This window comes from Lissotriton helveticus, chromosome 1_1 (assembly GCF_964261635.1).
Source record: "Lissotriton helveticus chromosome 1_1, aLisHel1.1, whole genome shotgun sequence".
Classification (NCBI taxonomy): Eukaryota; Metazoa; Chordata; class Amphibia; order Caudata; family Salamandridae; genus Lissotriton; species Lissotriton helveticus.
Window position 1 is genome coordinate 1,264,886,955 of NC_136057.1, and position 22,016 is coordinate 1,264,908,970.

Here is a 22,016-nt window from a genome sequence, read left to right on the forward strand (position 1 = left end):
TGTGGTTCTGCACAGTGATCTGATATATAATATGGTGTTTTGAACCGGATCACTGACACAATATCGTGGTAAACAATGTAGTTGACAAATATATTGTGTTATAAATATCGTTTACCCAAATATATTGTGTTTCTATACTTAACTTTTGGAATTTTACATCCCTGTGTAATGCAGTAAAACAATGGAGAAGATTAACAGCGCTTGGTGGTCATACCACTATTTAGATTAGGGTATTACAGTATAATAGTATGTTGCTAAGTGGCATTCAGCATAATGCAACAACAGTTAAAGATGGTTTGAAAATAAAGAACACTGTTTTCTTCTCTCATTAATCGTGCTCCTGCACTTATAATCGTAGGTACAACATATTTTTTTAAATAGAGTTGACAGTAACATCATCCAAAATAAATAGTCTAAAGTAGTAAATGTTATGTATTTTAATATATACATTTCATATAATGTAACTTAAATATATTTCACTAATATTTAATGCTATATATAATTATATAAACACATAAACACATATGTGTGTTTATTTGTATATATAATAAATATAGTTTAGCATGATTAATAAATATTTCTTACATTGTATTATTTTTTTATATTTTGAATCTATTACTCTGAATATATATATATAATATAACTATTAAACGTATCATATTTTTAATCATTTACATTTTTATTTGAATATATATGTATATATCTTCGGAGTAATAAGTTTAAAATAATAATACAATTATTATAATGTAAAATACATATTTCTATTCATTGTTATACTATTCATATACATATATAACATACACAATACAAAAATAAACAATTGCATAAGATAAAATATATGAATTAATGTAGACACTAAATAAAATATTAAAAATTGAAAAATCAAACGAAACACATTTGCAAAATGTACGAACGAAATTTAAAAATAAAAACAAATATAAAATATATTTTAAAAACTTTTAAGGCTATAAAATCTATGTAACCAATATTGTAATAACTATTGGAGTTTAAGAATATTAAATATACTGTTCCCCTCTAGTGTGCAATAACAGGGAAGTTGGATGTTGGAGGAGTTAGATTTACTATTCCTACTCTAGTAAGTGCAACAGTATAGAAAGCGTTGGACTTCGAAGAGGTGAAATTTACTATCCTTACTCCAGTCTACACAACAGCAGGGAAAGCTGTGGACTTCAGAGGGGTGAAAGTTACTATTGCCACTCCAGTCTAAGCAACAGTAGGGAAAGTGTTGCACTTTGGAGGGGTGAAATTTACTATTCCCACTCCAGTCTACATAAAAGTAGGGATACTGTTGGACTTTGCAGAACTTAAATTTAGTATTCGTGCTGAAAACAAAGTAACAGTAGGGAAAGCATTGGATAAAGTTTACTATTCGCACTCAAAACAGCACAACAGTAGGGAAACAGTTGGACTTTGTAGGGATAAAGTTTACTATTCTCACTCCAGTCTGTGCAACAGTAGTGAAAGAGTTGGACTTCAGAGGGGGGAAATTTACTATTCCTACTCCAAACAGCGCAATAGTAGGGAAAGTGTTGAGCTGCTAATTTGACTATTACTCCTGCAGTCTAAGCAGAGGTAGGGAAAATACTTGATTTCAAACAAATCACAAATATGAGTAATCCCCATAAATGTAGAAAATATCTAAAACTATTAATATAAAGATAATTAACATAAAATCATATATATATATATATATATATATATATATATATATATATATATATATATACCACAACGATCACCCTCTTCAAAGTAATCCAAGGCCACAACGGGGTACGTGGTGGAAGCTTAATGCACAGAATAAAACAGCATGATGCATTTCGGCTAGCGAGCCTTCCTCAGACGCTCTTTGATTCTCGGATGCCTCCTCCTCCCTCCTTTTGATTGCTGCGGCCCTCCCCTTCGTGAAAGATCAGCTGATTCAGTTGCCTGGAGACAACTGTAGTCTAATGAACAACTACAGCTCCCAAGATGCACCAGATAAAATCCGCATGGCAACTGAATTAAATGTTTACCAATGTTGAAATGCCAAGCAAAGGAGGGGCAGTGTAGTGTCTGGTGGCCCGCTTATAAATTGTTAAAAAGCCCCCTCGAGTCCCCAACGTCCAAAGCCCCATAGCTGGAACCAAAACCGGGCCGTGATGTGGGAGGAAATCAACCCGCCTCCCTGTGAAGTCACAGTCTGCCTTTGACAGCGGCCGCTTGCCTGGCCCCTTTCAGAGGCGGTCCTGGAATGGTCAATACCTTGAAATTTCTGCCACGATGCCAGCAAAGTTCCAGGACAAATTCTATGGACGGGTCCTTGTATCGCGCTCCTGGCCGATGTGAAGTATATGCCACAACGATCACCCTCTTCAAAGTAATCCAAGGCCACAACGGGGTACGTGGTGGAAGCTTTTAATGCACAGAATAAAACAGCATGATGCATTTCGGATAACGAGCCTTACTCAGACGCTGTATGATTCACGGAGTAGGGAAAGTGTTGAGCTGCTAATTTGACTATTACTTCTGCAGTCTAATCAGAGGTAGGGAAAATACTTGATTTCAAACACATCACAAATATGAGTAATCCCCATAAATGTAGAAAATATCTAAAACTATTATTAAAAAGATAATTAACAAAATAATATATAATTACTATTCTTTAAAAGGGTATAAATTAATCAAAAAAATGTATTCAATTGTTAACTAATTCACTTCACACCTCTACCTCTAAACCCCAGCAGCCTACACCACAAATATTATTAAAAAATAACTATTTAATAACTTACATATTCTAAATAAATGTAATATTTAACAATGAATACGTTTTTGTAATTATTACTTAGTTAAGTTCCCACTCTATACCCCTGCAAACCTTGCATCCCACAACTAAAATATAAGTAAAATAAATCTGTATTCCATATTTTACATAATTAAAAATCAATTAAATAATTAAAGATTACTAATACATTGTTGATTATTGAATTAACTTACCACCCGACACCAACAAATCTAGCAGCCTGCAACTAAAATAGAAGTAAAACAGGATGTATTCCATAAATTGCATAAACAATCAATTAAATGTTTTACCTGTAATAATTCATTAATTAAATTTCTTCCCTATACCCTATCAAAACTAACAGCCTGTGAATAACATATATTGAAAATAAATCAGCATTACATAAATTAACATAGTAAAAATCAATTATATAATTAAATAACATTTATTAAATAATTCTTATTTATTACATAATTATCTTCCCACCCTCTCTCCCTACAAACCCAGCAACCCGCTACAACACTATAAATTATATTAAAAACACTCTAATAACTTAAAATTACAAGCTATATTTTAAAAACAATTGATAAAATGTATCTAAACAGTGGGAACACAGAATTAATATCTCAACTAAAACACAAAATAATTTCAAAATGATATTTTTAAGCACAATATTACTGAAAATGATATTAAAACATCTATGTTATTCATCACATTATTTCTTACCTCAAAAAACGATATCCTTGTCAATGGTATTTGTTTATCACGATATTTGTGCATCACAATATTTAATTTCTGATATTTCTGTCTCCCTATATTTCTATTACGATATTTTGCCCAAACACTGTTAGAACCATTGTGCACTAAATAACGTTTAGTGGTCAAGCGGAACTCACTTATCATCAGTAAATATTGAAGATTACCCCATCTAGGAGGTAATGTTGTTTGTTTCTACAATCTGCCATCTCAATTCAGTCTCAGTATGATTGCTAGCAGTGACGTGTCAGACAATTGTGGCATATTCGGTCTTGCAGTGAATTTTGCTTTTGTGTTAGATGATACATAGTCTCAAGTTTTGTGTGGTGTGGTCAATTTAAGTTGGTCTAGAGGGACACCAAATTGCTTACACTATATTGGATGAGTTACATTGGTGTATTGTAAAATGTGACCTGTTGTACTGTCTGAATTACTTGGTATTCGTTGTGTGGGCATATACATAGCTATTCTGGCATGTGCAGTGCCTTAATATTAGAGATAAGCTCATACTATTTGTGCGTGCTTAGTAATTGAATTATTTTTTTTGTTCCGACTCATAGCTCACACTATATGGTCTTGGAGCCCCCCCTCCCCCTTTATAAGAAAAGAGTTGTGGTTCAGTAAATAGGTCACTGGTATGTAGGATGGGATAGTCTTTTGTTAATATTTTTGTGACTGTTTGTGTGGAAACTGAACATTGTACACAAGGGATCGATTGTTTGTCACTCTTTTTAAGGTTGCTTGAGTATAACAGGAGTGAACTATGCTCTGTAGGTTTGCGGTATAATGAAGCTCCTATTTACCAATTCATACTTTTATGGTAAGATCCAAAAATGGAAGGCCATCTATTTGGAGTCAAAGGAAACGGATAAATGTTAATGTGCATTATTTAACCAATCAAAGAAGTTAGTAAGGAATTCAGTACTCCTGCTCCATAGTGAGCAAGAGATCATCCATATATAAGTGTTAGTATCTGATAAGTCTCAAAATGGTCTACATAAATAATGGCAAAAATGGGTGCAAAGCATGTGCCCATTAAAACCCTTTTTCTGCAGATAAAATGTATTTTCAAACAAAAAAGGTTTTCATTTAAAGCTGAGTTTTTTGGAGGGATATGGATACTCTTGTGGGATCTGGCACAGAGTTCAGTAAATTCTCAATTATCTATCCAAATCAACTAGTGTGTCGGTGTCAGACTCTATATCTTCAGTTAGTTGAATCAGGTCCTTATTGTCCCTCATGTAAGTGTGTGTGGTACAAAGCCTTTAATGAATCAAAGTATTTTCCTATCCACATCAGAAGGCAACATGGAATATCATTGATATTTTTGTGAATTTTCGAGTACCGAGTAGATCGTTCTTGGTGGAAAAGAGGATATGACTACGCATGTTAAAGATGGATATTATATTGTTTTGTGAGTTAGGCACTTTGTGTGCTAAGGGGCATTGTGCTCTGTCAAGGGGAGTAGAATCTTGGAGTCATACTTAGATTAATTGTGTGTACCCCCATCTTTAATATTTGCAGCAGGAATGTCTTTCGCCTTGATGATTGTAAAATCGATTGCCCATTGATCGGCCTCGTCCTCTCTCTGATTGCTGGTCAGAAGAAAGGTGGTGTCTTTGTTGAGCCCTTGTTAAATTGGCTAATATGGTTCAAACTCCTCCTTCGAACTGTTTCAGTATTCAGAGAAGGTGCCAAATGTCTGATTTTTGTAACAAGCCCCAATATGATTGTGTCTTACAAGATTGTGTGTAAAGCTAGTCATTCAAATAGAAATAGACTTCTACTCTGCTACAGTTTCTAATTCCATTTTGTATTTTTTTTTATTTTCTTCTGTTCTACGGTGTTAAATTCAGCGATAGTCTTTTCAAGCTTTTCTGGAGTTCTTCTGGCAACTGATAGTGTGTCACTTTCTGGAACCTTTCTCTAACACTAAAATGTTCTCAAGATCTTTAGAACTGTCCTCTAAAGCTGTGCAAATGCCCAAGACCTTCCAATGTCTAACAGGTGGTTCCTAAATGTCTAAATCCTGAGCGAAGTTTTAGATTGCACTATCCCACTGTGATCAGACAGACGGCTGTCTCGTTTTCATCGGCATTGAATGCCCTACGTGTCTGGCTACATCCTTTCCCTCTTTACCAATACTATACAGATGCTTGTATCTTTCAGGCTGGAACAATTCCCTTGCATACTTGAGCCCTAATTTACACCTCCATATATTACAAATTGTCGGCTCCTTTGGCACGGAAAAACTGTTGGCTTCTCCACCTTCCATTGACATTCCGATCTCAATTAAACACTGTTATAGGATTCACCGATTCCTTGTGGCTGGAGGCCTGCTACCCTTTCTCCCACTCTGTCTCCCTGGTCCTGCTGAACCAATCCACTGCTTTTGACATGTTATCTCCTATCATTCTTTCCAAGTGAGTGCCTTCAGGAAATAGGTATTGATCTGGCTGCTTTGAAATGTCTGATGTTGTTTGTTTCTCACAGATTGCAGTCAGTCTGTTCTACTTCTTTTAGATCCTCTGCTACATCCATAAAACAAGCTGTCCGATAGACGTCTGCTTTAATCCGCACCCTTTTTAAGATTTGTATGTGTCCACTTGCCTGCTTAGTGCAATCTTCTGACTTTTATTTACTATGTGATGACAAGAACTTATCTCTATCTCAAATGAACCTTCATTGACAAAAGCCAACTTTCTGGTATGTATGTGCAATGTCTCTCTATGGATACAGTCAAACTGTCTGAAACTAAACTTAGACAACCCTGAGATTACCCTATTAACGGATTAGGCCCATATTTTCTCAAATGATTGGTATCATTCTGCTTTAGGGAAATATTCCTTCTCTGTCTCTTCAGTGATAAACATAGGGGTCATCCTTGACTAGGATTTTTTTTATGTCACATCAAGACTACTCACTCTAGTCATCTTGTTAATGCTCCATAAAATCTTTATAATTCTCCCTTTCGAGCGTATAAATCTTTCTTCCATGCAGTCATCATTTAAAGGCTAGACTATGGCCTCCAAATGATGAAAGGCGCATCCTCTGGCGTTATAGCACCACTACAAAGAGGACAGAACACAGAAGACCTATCCCCTATCTACCTGACCAGTTGCATCTCCTTTTCTTCATGACTTTCACCATATACCCATAAACAAACAAGTTATTTCGAAAAATTCTTTGCCTCATAAATCCTTGTGGAAATTGCTTAGTATTATTTGAGCCCTTTAGAGCCCTTTGCACCCAAAAGGTCATTGCATTCCTCAAATGACGGGCTCCTTTCTGTTCTGGGCATCCAGTGTAGTCAGAACGGGGGACGGGGCAGGCTTTGTGCCAGGCTCCTAAGAGCTGGAGTGAACTTCTAACATCTATTTGACTTGAAGCTTAAAGAAAAGACTCAAAACTTGGCTTTTCTCTTCATGTTAACTTTCCACCATGCTGTTTACTATATTTAGCACCAGGGTGCTCATTTCTAGGAAGCAGCTGTGCTTCATACGTTTATTTAACAAGCCATTCAGAAATGCCATGTAACCAACTAATGTCCAGGCATAAAAGGGTAAATTGTTCTAGTGTTTGGCAGGATGAACAAACAAGCTTGTGCTCCTGTCTTGCTCTGCCATTTTTATTCAATCTTATAACTACCAAGAAGGCTCTGTCCTTCGAATGCAGGTATCTTGACAGAGATGCAATTTAAAATTCTTTTTCACTTATGATGGTACAGAAGTGACATACTCAAGGAGGTGGAGACTGGACAAGTTTGGGTGGAGGACCATCCCCTGCTGCTGCAACAGAAGATCCTCCCGAAGAGGTAGTTTGATCGGAGGATCAATGGCCATGCTCAAGAGCTCGGGGTACCAGACTCTTCATGCCCAGTTCGGAGCCACAAGAATTACTTAGGCTCGTCGTGCTTGATCTTCTTCAGCAGTCTGGGTAGAAGTGGTACAGGCGGAAAGGGGTACAGGAGGCCGCAATTCTACTTGCGCGTTCTCTTCGGTGGCGAATAGATCTAACCAAGGCTCTCCCCACTGCTGCAAGAGACCTTGCACCACCTCAGAGTGAAGACGCCATTCGTGATTCATCATGCACCGGCAGCTGCGTTCGTCCGCCCAGGTGTTGAACTAACAGCAACCTGGGGTTCATCCTGGACTCAGCACTGTCAATGACCCGGCAAGTAAACGCCGTCTCCTCCTCCTGCTTCAACACCCTCTGCATGCTCCGCAAGATCTACAGATGGATCCCCACCGGAACCAGATGACATTTACCCAGGCCCTCGTCAGCGGCAGGCTGGACTTCGGCAACGCTTTCTACACAGGAACCTCAGCCAAACTCCAGAAACGATTACAACGCATACAGAACGCCTCTGCACACCTCATTATCGACATCCCTCACCCCAGCTACATCACAGCCCACCTGAAAGACCTGCACTGGCTTCCCGTCAACAAAAGGATCACCTTCAAACTCCTCACCCACACTCACAAAGCACACCACAACACCGGACCAGTGTACCTCAACAACCGACTCACCTTCTACAACCTGAACCGCCAGTTTCGCTCCGCTGACCTCGCCGCCGTCCCCCGCATCCGGCGAGGCAGATCATTCTCCCACCTTGCCGCAAAAACCTGGAACACCCTCCCCAACCGCCTGCGACAGACACAGGACCTGCTGGCCTTCAGGAGACTCCTCAAGACCTGGCTGTTCGAGCAGTAGCAGCACCCCCGCCTCCCCCCAGCGCCTTGAGACCCTCATGGGTGAGTAGTGCGCTTTACAAATGGATTGATTGATTGATTGAACAGGGACATGCTCTGATGTTACAGCCATGTCCAAAGGCGAAGAGCCTCTTGACATAGGGTCCACGACCCCACCCGCCCTGTTTGTTGCAATACCACATGGTGGTGTTGTCCATGAACACCTGCACTACTCTTCCTTCCACAGAGGGAAGGAATGCCTTCAGTGCAAGACAAATCGCCCTGAGCTCCAGAGGTTGATGTGGAGCCTGGACTCGGCCGGAGAACAGAGACCTCTCATCTCCGCATCCCCCATGTGGCCGCCCCATCCCAGATGTGAGGCATCTGTCACTACTGTGAACTCTGGTTGGAGAAGGGAGAATGATATTCCGCTAATCCAATCCTGGTTTGTGAGCCATCACTGCAGTTGACTTGCAGTTCCCCCGACAGCTGGACGACATCGGAAAGATTCCCCTAATGCTGTGCCCACTGGAACTTCAGGTCCCACTGCAGAGCCTGCATAGGCCATCTGGCGTGATCCACCAGCAGGCTGCAGAAGGCTATGAGACCCAGCAGCCTTAGGGTCAGTCTCACCGAAATCCTGGATAGAGGCTGAAACATAGGTATCATAGCCCGAATATCCCCTACTCACTGCTCGGTATGAAAGACCCGAAACTGCTCTGTGTCCAGAACTGCTCCGATGAAGAGGAGCTTCTCAAAAGGAATCCGGTGTGACTTCGGCACGTTGATAGTGAACCCCAGCGAATGCCGGAGGTACAGCATAGTCTGGAGGAGGGAGACAACAGCTTGGGGCGAGCCTGCGTTCAACAGCCAGTTGTCGAGATAGCGGATGACTGGAACCCCTGATCTGCGCAGATGACCTGCAACCACTGCCATCACTTTCGTGAACACCCGAGGGGCGCTGGTAAGGCCAAAGGGGAGCACAGTGAACTGAAAATGCTCATGGCCTACTGTGAACCGTAGGTAACGCCAGTGGGTAGGCAAGACGGTGATGTGAACGTAAGTGTCCTGCAAGTCCAACGCTACCATCCAGTCTCCAGGGTCGAGGGCAGACAAGACATGAGCCAAAGTTAACATCTTGAACTTCTCCTTCCGCAGGAAGCGGTTGATGTCCCTTAGGTGTACGATAGGACGCAGGGCTTTGTCCTTCTTGGATACCAGGAAGTAGTGGGTGTAGCAACCACAACCTACTTCTGGCACAGGGACGCATTCGATAGCTCCCATGGCCAGGAGAGCCATAACTTACTGGTGGAGAAGGGTCAAATGATCCTCCGACATGCAATGGAGTGTAGGTGGCAAGGAGGGAGGGGTTGTCTCGAAGGGGAGGGAGTAACCCCTTCGGTCTACCTGCAAAACCCACCTGACATGATATTGTGCCAGAGGGGGAGGTGATGGCAGATCCTGTCGCCCACTGACAGCTGGTTTCCCTGAAATGTTGGACTAGGAAGGCTTGGAGGCTGCTGCAGGGGAGGGGCATTGGTGGACTGGCCTGCCTGCTGGCCACCAGACCCACAGTGGTGGGTCCCACATTCCCGGCAGCACAGAGGCTGGGTAGCTTGCGCAGGCCTGTGGCTCTGGGTGGAGCGTGGCGGGCGCTCCTTCCGAAGCCACGAAAGGCAGACTGCATGGGATGAGAGGTGGCAGCGGGGCCCAAGGATCTGTCCGTAGCCCTAGAGTCTTTGAAACGCCCAAGCGCATTGTCCGCCTTGTCGCCAAACAGGCGCGAACATCCCCAGGAAGCCAGTGGACCTCAGCCAAGCGTAGCGCCTCATGGCTACAGACGTTGAAATCGTTCTACCCGGCGGTATCCAGCCCACACCAGATTGTGAACTATGCTGCGTCTCTACCCTCTGCGACAGCATGGGTGAGCACGTCCTGGGCCTTCTCCGGGCACTGTGGCAGCACTTGCGCAACCATGTCGCACATAGAGTGTGTGTAACGGCCCAAGAGACATGCGGTGTTCACTGACCGCAGTCCTAAGCTTGCGGAAGAAAACATCTTCTTCCCAAGATGGTCCAGCTTCTTGGATTCCCTATCTGGGGGAGCAGTTGGGAAAGCGCCTTTGGATGTTGAGGCTTGGACCACCAAGCTCTCGGGGGTAGGGCGTTGGGAGAGGAAAAGTGGGTCGCCCTGGGCCGGGCGGTGGTGTTGGGCAATCATCCTATCCACAGGAGACCCTGTGCTGGGCTTGGACCAAGTGCCCAGAGGGATGTCAGTGAGGGCCTCATTAAAGGCAGTAGGGGCTCCGAAGAGGCCGCTGCCGGCTGAAGCACCTCAGTCAGGAGGTTAGTCCTGACTGCCACTGTAGGAAGCTCAAGGCCCAAGGCCTCAGCCACCCTACACGACACCACAGCGTAGGCGGCTCCCACCTCCGTAGCCATGGTAGGGGGAGAAAGCATACTAAGGTCTGGGGAGGTATCCAGACCACTGGCATCACCAACTCCTCTCGCAGTCCGGCTCCTCAAGTTGGTCTGCTAGAGGGTCACCAGACCCACCCCCCAGTCCTCCTCACCCTCCTCTGGCTGCCACTCAGTGTGGTAGGGAACGCCAGGGATAAACAGTGGTACAAAAGTACCTTCTGCCGCCTGTACCGATGTCGGTCAACAACAGTCCGCCACCATCTCAGGGGTGAGGCTGGGGTGGAATCCGGCTGGGGCCGCAGCCGGCGTTGGGGGGGTTGCCACTGGAATTGGCGTTGGGAAATTACCGTGAGGCCGATCCGGATCCATGCTTGGATCCATGAGGGTCCTGCGGCGCCGAGGCCGGAGCCCCCGGCATTGAAGGCCTAGGGCCCCCAGCCGAGTCCGCAGGGCCCGAAGGCGCGCCAGATGGAGTAGAGGGCTTTGTAAAAGGCACGAAGCTGGGCAGGGGAGCCTCTAACTCCCAGAAAGGGAGGTGAGCATGGAGCCGTCCAACTTAGCTTTGAAGACTGAGCCGGGGAGTGGCGATGCTCCGGGTCCCATGTTGGCCAACGGACGGGTAGAAGGCGAAGAGTGGCGATGCTTCTTCGCCTTCTTCTTGTGCTTAGACTTACCCGATGAGTGTGAAGACTTTGACGACAAATAGTGATGACTCTGCGATTAGTCCTGCGACCTTCCCCTTGGTCGGGACCTCGAACGATGCGGAGCAGACTGCCAGGCCTCTAAAAGCTTTTGGGACCACTCCCGCAAAGACTTCGGATTCAGGGCCCGACAGTCGGAGCACGACTTCAGGTTGTGGTCGCTCTCCAGGCACCAAAGGCACAAGAGGTGCGTAACGGTTACCGGCATCAACCTGTGACAGGAGTCATAGGGCTTGAAACCGGGCTGACGGCTGGACATCCCTCGTGCACCAGTAGTCGTTAGACTCAAAAAAGATGTCGACAAAAGTCGAAAAAGAGTTTGTCAAAAAATGCCTAGGGGCACACTCTCTTCGGATCTGCACTGGCTGGTGCGGAGAAGGAAGAACTGACGTCAGCGTGCAGTGGCATCTTCTAAGTAGACACCGCGACAGCATCCCTGTGACCACATCAACGCTGACGAACGCGGAGTCTACTGACGCCACCTACCGACGTGCAGGGGTACTGCTATAAAAAAAATTCTCTGGATCCAGTCTGACACCTGGTGGTAATTCCAAGGTAAGGAAACTATAACTAATGGTCTCTTTCAGATAAAGAAGTCTCAACTTTACAGGAAGCATTCAAACCAGCCCTTTGCAGTAATTGTCCGTGCCACTACCTCTGGACTGACTAAAGGACGACTACAAGGCCTCTAAAATTCCATTGCCAAGGGAAACATTTGGTAACCCAGCAAGGTGACAGAATGGGAAAGAATGACTATGGCAAACGTATTTTCCTACATTGTTGCAGAATACGAAAAACGCATTTAGTTGAGTGAAAATAAAACAAATGACATTGTGAATATACATGAAACCTAGTTTGTTTTTCTAGAAAACAAAACGTGATCGTTCTCTTTAAAACTACACGTGCTACACATAATGTCCTATTTCTATTCAGAGTGTAGGTCATGGAAAAAGCAGCTAGATCTTGTTACTGTCTTTTATGCGCTATTCCATACAAGTTATAGAAAGTCAAGTGCTCAGCAGCCAAAAGGTCGACTTCATAAAGCAAAATGTTTTTTTGTCTGTTGGTCCATTTATCTCTGTTCATCAGCTTATCTGGTTAGTGGGTGCCCACTGTCCTATAGGACACCTTCAGCCAGTTCTATGTTTATTTAGCGTACTGACACATTCAGTTTTGCATTTACCTTTATGGCCCTCATTGCGACTGACCCAGTAAATTGTGAACCCAGCAAAAATACTTATATGCACAAGGATTACAATTAAAATGTTGCAGTGATTACTGAACCCGGTAATTACTGGGTGCAATAAAGATCACGCCCTGATTACATTTCCGCAGTCAAACCTGCCAAAATGTATAGAGAGAAAAATGTCTGGTGAATACTGGGACGTACAGATTTTGCTGTAACTAAGCCCCATTTTCAGGGCAAAACCTGTAGTTGGTGCTAATTAACTCACCCCATAAATTCAGCACACATCAGTGTTGGTATTAACGAGTGTGATAATTGTCAGAAGAAACACTAGGGCACATGCAATGAGGGCCTATGAGTATGGGTGGATATATCCCAGTTGTTCAACAAAGGGGAGGACAGGAGGGCTTTGTACCGAGGTCCAGCAAAAATGCCCTGTACGAATCTATGCAATAAAGGTTTGTTGTTCCTCAACAAGGTGATGCCTAGAAAATAAACAGACAGCCGATCCACCACTACCATAAAAAATGATATGGAAGTCAGGCACTGTTAAAGTGGAAGGATCCAGAGGGATCCCGCTCTGTCGGAACTAGGGTGCTCACACACCCAGCAAGCTAGGCGTCATGCTTCATCATTTGGACCTGCTCCTCGTTGGATCGGCGCTGCAATACCCAACGGGCTCCTATAAAGGGGCTCTTTGTCGGAGATATTTTGTTCCTTGTGTGTGGCCCGTGAAGTGTAGATACAGTGAAGTGTGTGGTTAAAAATAAGTAGGATAATCCAAATTACTTTTATTCAGGCTGGTTATCCCTTTGACTAAAAAAGTGTAGAGTGGCAGCTTTCCTGGCTTCTAGGTTCAGTAGAAGCTATGCTCATCTCCTAAGGTCAATATCCCAGCCCATGGTGTGCTTGTGTCCACAAAACATGCCGCAAAACATGCCAGTCAGAAGGTTTCCCACATGACGTGGTGCCACTTGCCAGCAAAGCAGGTGTGTTTATGAGAGTCTGGCTTGTCTCTCTGTGTTCACATGCCAGCATTTGTGCCCGTGGGGGAGTCATTGTGTGTGTTTCCTGTGAGCAGTCTGTGTGCTAACATGAACATTTATGTATGTTATAGTCAGTTTGTGCACAAATGTTTGTTTGTAACTGTCATGCAGGTGTAGCTTATGTATGGATATCCCATCAGTGTGTATGACACTATACAAAAGCCAAACTTATTTTGTCAAGTGACGTGGCAATGGTGTGCCCTGAGCGACCACTTCATCTGAAAGCCTGTCATCATGGGCCAGATTTACAACCTTTTTTAGTGGTCACAAAAGGCAAATCGGGCCTTTTGAGACCGCTAAAAAGGATTGTAGCGGGTACAAACCTTATTTTGAGAGTTGTTAACCCACTACCACATCGAAACAAAAACAAGAGCAACCCTTATGTCCAGGCCAACAGGGGTATCAAGTTATCCTAGGAACAAGTGTTCACATGGAACTCATTCTTAGAAAAGTTTTTGTTGCACAGGTCTTTCTGTGTAGAATACATCTTTATAACCACATGTGTGATTCAATCAACAGTAATATTGAATAAGGAATTATGAGAAAGATTACAGCACAGCCAGTATTATGAACAACTGTTGTTCAGCCGAATTGAGTGTTATTAAACGAAAATTATCTAGAAGAATAATCTGTAGGTGTTTCTCAAAAGAGAAAGGAAAGAGTGAGTATATGCCAGGTGAAAAGACACAGTTATGAAAACCAGTCTGTCTTTGTACATGTACAAAGACAGAATGGTTTTCATAATTATGATAAAATGATTAATTCCCTGTGTCTTTAAGTTTACTGAATATAAAACTGTTGTCTTTTGATATAAAGAAACCAATATACCGTGTATGTTCACATTGTACTTCACTTTCCTGTCTTTGATTTCAGTTTGGATTGTCTTTTCACCTAAGGTGTACTCACTCTTTCCTTTCTCCTTTGAGAAACTCCTACAAATTGTTCTTCTAATTAATGTTCGGTTTGGCTGAACCACAGTTGTTCGTAAATACTGTCTGGCCTGTAGTCTTTATCACAATTCCTTATTCAAGATTACTGTTGATTGAATCACACATGTTGTTATAAAGATTTATTCTACACAGAATGGTAACCTATTACCGATCCGCAAAATATGGTTTGCGAGTCGCTATTAGGAAGGGGTGTGCCATGGGCATCCCTTCCTAATATCAAGTTGCAGGGATATGTAGGATTGTTTTGCGACAGTCGCAAAACAATTGCAGTTACCACCAATTTCAAATTGGTGGTAAGCCAGTTGCAATTGGGAATGGGTCCCCAGGAGACCCCTTCCCCTTTGTGTTTGGCAGCAAAAATAGTTTTTAAGAGCGGGCTGTGATCCAATTGGACCAGGACCACTTCCTGCCCTTAAAATGTAAAAATAAAACCTTTTCATTTTTTTTCTTTTAAACACATCACGTTTTCCTTTAAGGAAAACTGGCTTCAATTGGGAGAAAAATGTTGTTTTATTTAAAAAGAAAACACAAACATGGTGGTCTGCTGTCCCCAGCAGGCCACCATCCCAGTGATTGTAGCCCATTTCTAAAGAATTGGAAATTGCGACCTGCCTCATGAATATTGATGAGGCACGTAATTTGCCACCCCGTTGGGAATTGCAAATTGCAAGTCGCCAAAAAATCACAATCTGAGACCCTCAAAACAGAATTGGCATACATATGGCCCCTTGTGAGAGACGCGTTTAACAGATTGATTTGGTGAGAACTGCTCTTTTAAAAGAGGTTAGTTTCTTAAAATGCTTCCTTCTTATTTCCATGTCACTGCTGCTGTTCGTCGTCACTGAATGCTTGTCATTGGTTCTGGTGCAGCGTCCACGTTTCTGAAGCAAGCCTTCGAAGGCGAATACCCCAAGCTGCTGAGGTTGTACAACGACCTGTGGAAACGCCTCCAGCAGTACAGTCAGAACAACCCGGGCAGCTTCGCCGCCAGCGGAAGCGCAGAGCTGCTTTCTGAGCTGCAACAGATGGAAGATGACACACGCGACATATTCATGCTGAAGAAGCACGATTATGAGTAAGTGCCTTCTTTCAAACCTGGTTAATCACTCTCTTTAAGGAGGGAGGCATTCAGTATCTGATGATCTGTCGACTTCCCTTCTGTTAAATATTTTTCTATGTGTATAAAAGTTGTGATTGCACAAATTGTTCTTTTATTACATTTAAACTGGGTGAATTCTCTAGTCTGTTATGGGCTGGTTGTTACCATGCTTGGATGTGCATTCCTTGTTGTGCCTAGAAGGCTACAGCGCTAATTACCCTTTCCCTGCAACCCTCCTCAATACTTGGATAAAGTACATTTCTTACAGATTGTTCAATCTCTTAGTGTATCACTCCTTCTTGTAAGAATGATGTCCAAGGAATGACGTTTATAATTCAATAAGCTAAATAAAGGCAACAAACAGCCATAATCTCTCAGTCGAGTCACTCAACTAGAATAACGGGTCTCGCTCTCTGCATGTACATGTTTAAGATGGGGCATTTGACAGATGTTGGTTCCTGTGTCTTTCTCTGGCTTCATTGTTAGATAGTCACTATTTCTAGGAAGAGAACTACATAGTCACTTTTTGGGGGTTGGCAGGAGAGCGTTATTATACGGGGAAAAACAGAAAAGAAGCTAAAATGAGGCCTCATGCTGGCCTTTAAGTGTGATACTTTCAACTTTACTCTTCCCACAGATAGGCTTGTTTCTTCCACTCCTTGTGTTAACTAATTTCGACATACCCAAACGGTACTCTAGGCTTTCACTGTGATTCACACAGGACCTATTGCTCTCAGTGAACTCAGTGGCAGGGAGGTGCATGCAATGAGCAACTGACAGAAACTTGCGCATAAGACTGGAACTATTGCATGACCTATCCATCCCATTGTTCACTACAGGATCATATATTATGAATTATGTGCCACAGTATCATGTAATTTTAAGTAAATCTGTATTGGATTTATATGATCAAGCACATTCTTGACTGTAGCCTTGTCCTCCTTGATATCCCAGAACTCACGGGAAGCTGGAGTAGATGTCGTTTAGTGTCTCCCTCTTCACCCCCGCATCATATTCAATACATTATGCATTTCCTGCACGGAACTCAACATTGGCACTCCACCGTACTTGGTGACCAGGGGTGAGACCTTAGGTTGAACACCCAATATGTGCAGCTCGTCTGTCTAGAAACACAGAAATGCGAGAAGGACAAAACAAGTTTTCAGTCCTTCAGCACTCAAAGGGTGTTAACTCACTCCAAGTCCCAATCCACCATGCCTCGTCTCTCATCCACGTTTTTTACCAGTGTCTTGTCCACATAATCACTCAGATGCTGGACCCACCTGAAGAGAACCTCTGGGCCTTATCTTCCTGTTTTCACAGAGTAGAAGGACGGTGTATCCCCCCTAACACCACCGTTATATTTCTCACTGCTCCTCTAATCAGTATCTTTAATCTCCATGTGTAATCTTTGCTGTGGGCCATATTTCCAAAACTGGATTATCCTGCTTTTACTATTGAAATCCACACCCTGACACCACCCAAGATCACTTTGGAGATCCCCACTTCCCTTCCTCTGTCAGCTACATCACTGGGGTCCGCTCTCGCCGTGTCTTTCACCTTCTTGCAAAACTCTTTGCTTCTACAGTGCTCTGTTACTTTGCATACAGGTGCTTGTTACTTAAAGTACGTGTATACCTACCCAAATTCATAATCCCAGTTCAGCACTTTACCAAAAAATCGTCTTTTTTTCTGTGTAAATTACTTCAATTTTTATTCTCTCAGTGGCTCCTATTGTAAATATGGGAATGTGAATAAGTAAAAAGTAATTGTACAGCAAATAGTTATCCAGTTACAAGTTCCCACCACCGTCCTCACCCTAGTTTCTATAGTTCGTTCACCAGACCACCGGTTTACGTGCTCATACCAGTAGTAAAAGGTTCTCACTAAAGCAGTCAACTACTTCTTGTAGTTAATCTCCAATACCTAATAAACTAGACTAATAAATGCAGCATTGTAAGACACATATTAAGGTCTTCTAAATTGCATATTTTATGTAGATCTAAAGCAGGGGGTTAATTTCCGCATTCTGATGGATACTTCGAAATGCAGATTCCTCATCTTTAGAATATCCCCATCTCATCTGAACTGGAGAATTCTTCAGCATTGCTCTCGCATGCTGACAGGTGGCGCAGTGTATTCCTAGGGTGACTCCATTCCATCTCAGAAGTGACAGATCAAAGCCACATATAAGCGACACCCCTACTTAGTTACTTTCTTTCCGGGCGTTCCAAGTAGACCCTAAGCACTGCTCCCAACATTGTTGGTTCTTCTGATGACTTCCAAATTTCTTTTGTAGTGTACTACGGAAGATATCACAGCCAAAGATGACAAAATTCAAGCTGTGCCAAGACTGAAGGAAACAATTGCCTGTCACAGACCCCTACACAGTATGCACGACTGGTGCTTGGAATCTGATCCCGACTTAAAGTCCTGCAATAAATGTGCTTCTGTGCTTTGGGAGGTGAAACTCTACATCACCCAACATAAGAAGCAGTCAAGTCGAAGAATAAGTGTAGCTCCAAGTCACTAGGCTTCTCACCATTGGCTTTAAGGAGACCAGTGCCACACGAAGTCCAGTTCCTGTTTGAAGTCTTGTAATAAGTCAAAATCAAAAACACACTCAAGTGCAAGAAAGTTAAGCCGGGCATGACCTTATCACATAACTCGAAATCAGATCAAAGTATTCCCTTCTGACTCCAATCAGATCACCCAACTAGTCCCAGCACATATTGAACTCCCTGGGCCATCGCCGGCCCTGCAACAAATAGCGGTATAAATGGATGCCATGCTGTAACTCTTTCAGAATATACTGGATCTCTCTTGTGTGCCTGGGGCCACAGAGCTGCAGGACCCACCCAGAAGAACTGCCGACAGCAGGCCCTCCCCTGATGCCAACTGACCGCTTGGAACATGTTTGAGGGCCCATATTGATGCCGGTTGAGATTTTCACTGCAGCCCCTCTTTCCATGTCAGTGCCATCTGGGCTAGCATTGATGATGATGACCCCATCGGCGACCGCACCTGACCAAACACTGATACCGGTTTCGGAAGCAGAACCAACATAAGTCTGCGCCACGCTTATATCACGCTATGTGATATAAAAGAACAAAAGCTAGTCCAGTCAGTGGCTAGAGGCCTGACAAAATATTACCAACAACACTAATGATGATGAAGAGAAGGTGGACATCCTGCTTCCCCCTTCACTATACTGATGACTGGTCTCATCTGGCTTTACAGAATGACAGTGGGCTTGATACATCTCCAGAGACTGAACTGGACTCGCTACCTCAGTAACCAGTGGTAGAAAGTGCCTCTTTCACAGTAGTAGTCCAAACGGCATCAGAAGTACTTGACTTACAGTTGCCTGGTGTTGAGACCGATTTAATAACTGAATTAACCATGCTCGGGCCCTCCAGTCAGTCGACTTGTGGCCAGCAGACATAGGCCAGTGTAAAATGATCCTGATCATTTTTTGACAAAGCATCCCAAGCTTGATAGTCAGGTATTAATGTGTAAAGTCACTTCTAATGCTTTCTAGCCAATCCTCCAGGTTAACGCCTGTGGAAAAAAATGTTTCTATTTGGCTAAGTTAGCCTAAAGGTCCTTGAACATAATGTCACTTCTGGGCAGTTATACCCTTGTTTTATGGGACATGACCTGCAAGGGCTTGCTGGCCATCTCAGCAGACGTCAGAACCTTGCTGGCTCAAAAGATACATGATGGACAGGACACAGCGAAGTATGTCTGCATGCTGGCTTTGACACCATGGACAGTATAAGCATAGCTACTGGCACCATTGTCGTGCTTAAAAGGCACATCTGGATGAGATGAACCGGGTTTTCATGAGAAGGCCAAGCTATCTTGATGGTCCTGCCCTTTGATTACTTCATTTTCTTTGTAGATGAGGCTGATTCATCAGTATTGCGTTTTAAGAACAGTCAAACCACAATGCAATCTTTACGGCTTTTGTAACCTGCTAAGCAGTTCTACCAACAATAAAGACAATGTAGGCGCTATTCCAGTGAGCTGTCTTACAGACAAATACCAGCCCTCCCAACCTGTACAGCAGTACACCTAGTCCTTTAGGGACAGAGGTCATGGCAGTGGGCGAGGCCGTTCTCACCAGTATGGAAAGTTGTCCTTTAATTCTTCATTTCTGCTGTGGTAGCTGCCGAGCCACTTTCATTTACCCTCACAGGCCTACATCCATCCAGTAGGAGGCTGGACACGTAATTTCCTCCCTGACAAAGTCCAACATAAAGCAAAGATGGGTCTGAAAATCAATCATATGGGACCTGCTTTTTATTTAGTTCAGTTTTCTCTCACCTCCAAGTGGCTCGGTGAACCATTTTTCAGTTTTACTGCTAGAAGACAACTTTCACCGGCCAGTGTACCATTGAGCTGGCACCGAGATAGGAGATGGCGCTAGTCCGTCTGCTTCCTTGCATCTAAAAAGGAGGGAGGCCTCAGACCTGTATTTGTCATCTGCCCACTGAATGCTTTTCTGAGGCAAGGCAAATTCAAAATGCTTATCCGGTCCCAGATTGTTTCTACTCTGGACCCAGGAGACAGGATGATGTCCTTGGAATTGCATGTTTCTTATTTTCATACACACATTCTGCAGTCCCACAGGTGTTACCTGCAGTTCACCGTGATGACAGAACACTTGCAAATTGTCCTGCTGACCTTCACCTTACTTCAGCTCTGCAGGTGTTCTTAAAAGTGATGGCTGTGGTCGCTGCCCACGTTCAGAGGTAGGACTACATATGTTCCAGTACCATGCTCTTTGACTGTTCAGGGTAGAATCGCCTCAATCAGTTGTACATAACATACCGACAATGGCCGAACTCTTGACGTTCTAGGGGGTTTCCATAAGCGACTTTCCCCTGGGATGCTGAGGGACAGAATCTCCTTTACGTGTTTCCGCCACAATTTCTCCCTCGTCAAGTTCTGAGGACAATTAGTATGGACTTGGCCCGAGTCCTCTTATTCGCCCCAGACTGGGTCAGGAGAGTAAGATACCTAGTTCTCCTGAGCATTTGCACTCCAATTCAGCTACCACTTCGGGAGGATCTCCTGTTTAAACAAAAAAGGGAAGGCTCCTGCACTCAAGTCTCCACAACTTACCTCTCTATGCATGGAGATTGAACGATGACAGTTAAATGCATCTAGTGTCTCATCCGAAGTAGTCAATATCGTCATTGGAGTAAAATGTGCTTCAACAAAGTCCATATATTCTAGGCACTGGGAGAAATTTGGTGCCTGGTGTGGCACTCGTTATACCGACCCTCTTCAGGCCAAACCTTTGTATGTATTATTTTTTGTTATTTAGTTGGCCCAACAAGGCATTGAAGTGGGCAAAGTTGAGGGTGATCTTTCAGCCCTTTGTGTATACCTGATTCATGATTTCTATTTACCTCACCTGATGTTTTTCGTCAAAAATCTGACTCGCATGTTTCTCCTAAAGCTTTTTGTCATGCAGGAACTTGATTTAATCTTAGCTTTGACATTTCTTATGGGCAAGCCTTTTGTATGAACACACAGGTGCTCAGTGTGACTTCTGACGCTTAAAAGGATTTTCCTGAGTGCTGTCATCTCTGCGACCCACATGAGTGAATTGCAGGTGCTCTTGGTGCAACCACCCTTCATCACCTTCTTCCTGATAAATATATGCTGAGGGCTCAGCAGCTTTCTTGACCTAACTTGTAACTCCTTTCAGCCAGGCTATTACTCTATCAACATTTATTTCTCCACCTCGCCCTTCAAAAGAGTAGGATTAACTCCATCGCCTTGACCCTAAAAGGGCTTTGAGCTTGTAAATAGACCACAAAAAACACTATCCTGTGGATGCTCATCTCTGTAGGACTCTCTAAAGCAACTAAAGGTAAGTCCGTACAGAATATGACTCTGTCAAGATCAATAGTACTCTGTATCAAAATCTGCTTTGCACTGGCCAAAAAGTACACCACTTAAGGCCTTTGGGCTTATTCTGCAAGGGCCAAGCCACTGCAACAGCATTGGCAAGGTGTGTGTGTGTGTGCGGATGGGGGGGGGGTGCTAGATTTATGTTAGGCTGCGATGTGGGAATTCACATGTTCAAGGTGCACAACTCCCCATCAGTACAATCTATGTTTGAAGACCACTTTGGCTGTTGAACCCTGGAAAACTTTCTGGTCTGAGTCCACTCCCCAGACCTTTCACTGCAGTTAGAAGTATCTTTTAGAAGAACAACTTATTTCCTTTGGTAATGCTCTTTCTGGTGGATAATCTACCAAACCGCAGATTCCTCATTGCCCTCCCACCTCCCTGTTCTGCGGAGTGGACTCCTAATCATCTTAATAGGGTTCCAAGTTAGGTTTTGGCCCACTGTTGTTTGAGTTCCCAA

General features: G+C 43.5%; 1 protein-coding gene across 1 annotated transcript in view; it reads left to right on the top strand.

The window, feature by feature from the left end:
- Positions 1–22,016, top strand: part of COG5 (component of oligomeric golgi complex 5) — a 1,467,851-nt gene that overhangs the window by 920,091 nt on the left and 525,744 nt on the right. Inside the window, exon 12 of the mRNA XM_078680311.1 lies at positions 15,400–15,604. Coding sequence (XP_078536437.1) covers positions 15,400–15,604 — 205 coding nt within the window. The remainder of the gene's footprint in view (positions 1–15,399; positions 15,605–22,016) is intronic.